We start from the raw sequence: 5495 nt of genomic DNA, 5'->3' as shown, positions 1-5495 counted from the left end.
GCATCTGCTCCTACAGAACAACATAACATACACACATTGAAACTCGTGGAGCGTGTAAGCGTGAGAGAGAAGGGGAGAGAAAGAAGTAGTGGAAGGGATGAAAAAGGAAGGACGTGGAGCGTAGCGGACTATCGCGTTGCACTCACGAACATCCTGCACCTTCCGTCGTTGTCGCTGTCGGTGGGGGACAGTTGGTGGAACACGTCCTTAGTCTATTGGCTGATGGCCCGCGACCGTCCGTCCCCCATTGGCAAGCAACGAGGGGCCTGCAGGCCCGTATTGGCTCGACAGCACGTGCGGGCCACCTGCAATCGGTTGGTGGGGCGACCTGTTATAAGAGGCTCAGACACAACCCCCTGCCAGTCAGAGACCGGCTTGCAGCCGAAACGTTCTGAGCCAGTCGCTACGACACATTCGTTGCACTTCTCTTTCGTGTTTCACGCGAGTTAAGATTTGTCCGAGTCGCCCAATCGGTCAGTTGAATTCGGACGAGCGTGTGGTGAGGATCAATCTTATCACTCTTTGAAGAAAGATCGAAGTGCCGTTTCTTCTTTCATGAAGAAGACTTTTGACTTACATAAGTGTGAACTAGTGCAGTGACGTCGCGTATTATTGCCTTGCGAGACTTCGACAAAGGTGTGATTATTGGATTAATGCTGTAAATGACGGATATCCATACGAAAAAGGAAAGAAGAAGGATGATGCTATAAACACAGTGGCATAGCGTCAATAAATCAGAAGAACGCTTTAAGTGCCTTTACGCAGTATCAAAACACAGTGTCAAAATGCTTGTCGACGAGGTGCCACATAACTTCAAAAAGAATTACAATTACAGTCACTGCCCCTTAAAGAAGCGGCCGTTTTATTATACATCCGAGGATGAAGAAGAGGCTCCTGAAGCCATCAAAGGTACGAAAATTATTTTCCTTCTCTTACACAAATCTCTTTTAAATTACTTTCGTACGAAATTTAGTAATGTTTACGTTGACTTTTTTTTCATCTTTGTGTATATATATTGCGTGTTGTTTTCATCATATACTTTGTGTGTCATTTTTCATTTTAAGCATCAATAAATAAGTAATATAAAATTATGATAGATAGAATAATATGTAATTTTAAACGTAAACTTTAATTGATATGCAATTATTTCTTTTGTTATTAATAAAAAGTTAAAATTGATAATAAAACATTTAACGTAATATGTACTTAATTAACTCAATTAAATACATGTAACACAAATACGTACAATTTAAACAATAGATAACGTAACAAACGGAAAAATAAGAAAGAAGAAAGAGTGCAATACGAGAGTACAGTTTATTGTAATGAAATAATACTCTTTATAGCAATAATGAAGTAAATACTGCTTTCGATTTATTGCTTTTTGAAAAGTCAAGTCATTGAAACTAAAAAAGTATCAAAGATATTAATAAACTTTATTATTTCATTTAAATTATTAAATTCTTTTGTTTCATGTTTCGATATTTTTTATCATGTATGTGAATGTGTATCTCTTATTTGCAGAAGAAATAATTGATGTAGGAGTAGACGATATCCCCGAACCTGAGAATCTCAGCACGAAGCCGGAGGATCTCAGCAGAACCGCGGATCGTCATCATAGTCCTCATCATCAACAATCGCAACACCAACAACAACAACAACAACAACAGCAGCAGCAAGAACAACAGGAACGCGTGTCTAGCAGGATGCCGGCTCCGATTTTCAAGACGTCTCCGCCACCTTTGACGATAGAGCCATCCTCGCCGACGACTCACCATGCGATGCATTACGTTCACCCGTTACATCACTATCACCATCACTATCCGACCAAGACTATCACGCCGCCAGCGGGAATCGCACCGACCCATCATCCGATGGTGAAGAAGGCGCGAGTTGAAGTGATCCAGCATAACGACAATTCCACGACGCCGACGGCGGGTGTGACGGCGACGTCGACACCACTACACTTCATAGCGAGTAAGGGTCCTTTGGAGCCATTGAATCTAAATCCTCCGGTAGAGCCGTTGGCCCATTACCCCACGGCAGCCTGGGCTCGCACGGGCCCGCTGTATACGCCACATTATCTGCCGTACGCCCCGCCAACTTATCATCGCTATCCTGGAGCTGAATTGTATTCGTCGTATCCGGTAGCGGCGTATCCGCACTCCTCTCCGGAACATCACCCGTCAGTTTCGCCACCGCCCCACGGCGCACTGACCTGCTCGACGATTCAACGGCCCATCGCCAGGAGTTATCCTCACTGGAGCAGCCCGGACCATTGCGGTTTGTCGCCTACGAGTTCCGTGGGTTCCGGCTCTCTGAGATCTCCGCCTCCTGCGACGCCGGAAGACCTTTCCTCTCCAAGCAGTGAGAGCGGCAGGTCCTCCGCCGGTAGCACCTCTGCCGGGACCACGATTGTAAACACGAAGATAGAGAAGAGCAGCCCAAGCACCGGCGCCAGTACCTCTTCGAGCACGACACCGGCCAGGTACCCATGCGGAGACTGCAACAAATCATACTCGACATTTTCCGGTTTGTCGAAGCATCAGCAGTTTCACTGCGCAGCCACTCAAGGCCAGTCAAAGAAGCCCTTCTCGTGCAAATTCTGCCAGAAGGTGTACGTCAGTTTGGGCGCGCTGAAGATGCACATCCGAACACACACGCTGCCCTGTAAATGTCATACGTGTGGCAAGGCGTTCTCCCGGCCGTGGCTCCTTCAGGGTCATATTCGGACGCACACTGGCGAGAAGCCGTTCCGATGTCAACATTGCAATCGCGCGTTCGCCGACAGGAGCAACCTCAGGGCTCACCTGCAGACCCATAGCGACGTTAAGAAGTATTCTTGCGACAGGTGTAGCAAGACATTCAGCAGGATGTCGTTGCTTACGAAGCATCAGGATGGCGGCTGTCCCAGCGTACCGGTGTCAGTCGGCTATTCTTGCTAAAGTTTTTCTCGCGTTTCTGTGACCCACGACAATCGTATGTCGCTCGTTTTTATTTCGCGGTCTCAAAGTGCCTTAGAATGCAGTACAAATGTCGAGTTAGTGAAGTCCGAGTAGCTTGGTGAATCACTGGCGAAGTATCGATAATCCTTTTGCCATGTTTTATATCCTTACAGAAAAAGTGAGCTTTAAAAAATTTTTTTATTTAACAATATTCTCCGGAAAGTTGCATTGTTAATTTATAAAGTAAAAGATTCTTTTTTTATTTAATTTATAAAAAAAGATTCTTTTTTTTTATTTTGACTTGATTTTGATATTTTTTAATTTGGAAATAATAAGTAATCAAAATTTTATTATTTTGACTTTTAACAATGGCGAAAGAATTCATAATTTCATGCATTCTCGTCAAATATATCGCTCGATCATATCAAACGCATTATTAAGAAATAAACTCGTCAGACAGGTATCTCGAAGTTTCGTGGGAGTTGGTTTCGTTTGTTTATTATCCTTCGTTGTAAATATCGATGAAACACGAGTGTGCAGCATACAGCGATTCACAAAATATTTATTTTCTCTTAATTGCAAAACTTCAAATTTTAATTTTAAAAGAAAAACTATGAATTAAAAAAAATATATATTTGTAATATATATAAATATGTATAAATATATATATAAAAATATGTATATATATATATACATGAATAGATATGTTATTATATAAAAGATCCTACCTAGAAAGAATATCAATCGTTTGAAGTTTGCAATTGAGAAATAATTTTGTGACTAATTGTACAAGCGTGCTGACGCGATATAATAGTACTTAGAGATTATTTCGTCCTTTCGAGAGATCGGTCACGTCGCTCCGAGCACGTGAGAAATATCAAATATAAAAAGCTCGATTATCGCGTGATGTGGTCCCGTGAAACTGCTGTGCCATTTTCCGTTTCATGCCATTTTTTTTTTTTTTTTGTTTCATTTATTCTGATGCACTCGAGCACACAAAACACGATTATATAAAACAAAAAGATCGGGAGATAGGACGATTTGCACGTTTTCTTTTTTTTCTGAGTTATGTTTCTTTTGTCGGCGTGCGAGCGCATGCATTATTTATTATCGTGACTCGATCGAAACTTATTTAACATTAATTACACAACGATCCTTTTGGAGAAAAAATCGTCTAAAATAAAACGAGAAATAAACGCGGAGTTTTATGAATATATTGAATTAAATGATATATTTTTTAACAGGGTGCATTTCAACCACGATCGACGTGAATTTGAACAATTTTCTTAAGAGTTGTCACACTGCAATGCACCAAAGTGCCATTCGCGAAAGCGCCATGTGCGCGTCGCGCCGGGTGGAATCTCATTCGCGCGCTCGCACGCGTTAACACGCGAATTGTACATAATTTAGCGCTTAATGGTTAGCGAGTAAAATATGCACAGTACGAGTATTATAATTTGCCTCGCAGGCAATTGGGCAACTGGTCTGATAAGAGGAAAATAAGGTGTTTAACGCGTGGAAAAACGAAGAGATCTCGGTTTCGCACGTCGCATTATCATTTTCTGTATTTTGCGCATTTCGCAAATCCACCGTAAGTTTCTTGAACAAACTAGTCATTGTATTATACCCAGAGGAACAAAAGACTCGTTATGAATATTGAAAAAGATATAGAGAGAGGTATAGATGTTAAGAGTGAGCCATCGTTGCATACTTTTACTTTTTATCGTGCGTGTAATTAGCAACATGGCTCAGGCGAGTACCACTATTCCTAGTTTTGTAAAGAAAATAAACACTACTACGAAATACAGATATTGCCTATGTATAGAGATATTTTATACGAAATAAATTACGTGGATTTTAAATTTAAAAATTTCTCTTTTTTTCTTTCTCTCTCTATCTCTCTGTTATTTTCTCTCTTCTTTTCTCTGTATTTTTCTAAAATATCTTTACTTTTTCCATTTCTCACATATATTCCCTCTAACATAATTATTCTGTATCCTTTTTCCTTGGAGTAAATATTTTAAGCATTTTTATCAAGAAAATTTTATTTAATTTTTTAATCAAATATTTATTACAGTACCCATAAAGTCTGCTCTTACCTCTTGTATTTCAGAAACAATTCAGAATTGTGAAAAATTACAAAATACGTATTCGATTATTTCAATGGGCTTTTAAGAGAAGTAGAATAGAGTAGCGGAAATAATCGAATACGTATTTCGTGGTTTTTCAAAATTGTGAACTATTTTCAAAATATAGAGGATATGGGAATAGATTTTACAGATACTTTGTATAAAACATTAATTATGAAAACCGTTACTGCCAAATTTTGATTGTCAATCATCTTACACCTTTAGATCGTGCATGTAAAAAGATGAGGTTTGCTGTCACGTAACGTTATTTTGGGAACTTGTATAATAAAGCGTTTTATCTTTTGACAAACGATGCGTGCATAAACTTAATAATCTCTCTTCGAGCACTTATCGATCGTTCGCTCGTCGGAAGTCTCGGGGAGGGCCTCATCGATGAAGTAATCGTTGGTGTTCATGCTCG

At 40.1% G+C, this 5495-nt stretch overlaps 1 protein-coding gene across 1 annotated transcript; it reads left to right on the top strand.

Annotated features, from left to right (window-relative positions):
- Positions 1–382: 382 nt before the first annotated feature.
- Positions 383–4815, top strand: LOC105201616 (protein escargot). The gene is made up of 2 exons (XM_011169689.3): positions 383–909; positions 1525–4815. Exons 1-2 carry the CDS (start codon positions 786–788, stop codon positions 2943–2945), a joined length of 1545 nt encoding a protein of 514 aa, XP_011167991.1. The 5' UTR covers positions 383–785; the 3' UTR covers positions 2946–4815.
- The last annotated feature ends 680 nt before the right edge of the window (positions 4816–5495 follow it).

This window comes from Solenopsis invicta, chromosome 11 (assembly GCF_016802725.1).
Source record: "Solenopsis invicta isolate M01_SB chromosome 11, UNIL_Sinv_3.0, whole genome shotgun sequence".
Classification (NCBI taxonomy): Eukaryota; Metazoa; Arthropoda; class Insecta; order Hymenoptera; family Formicidae; genus Solenopsis; species Solenopsis invicta.
The sequence above is the reverse complement of the archived record's forward strand: the minus strand, read 5'-3'. Positions and strand labels throughout refer to the sequence as shown.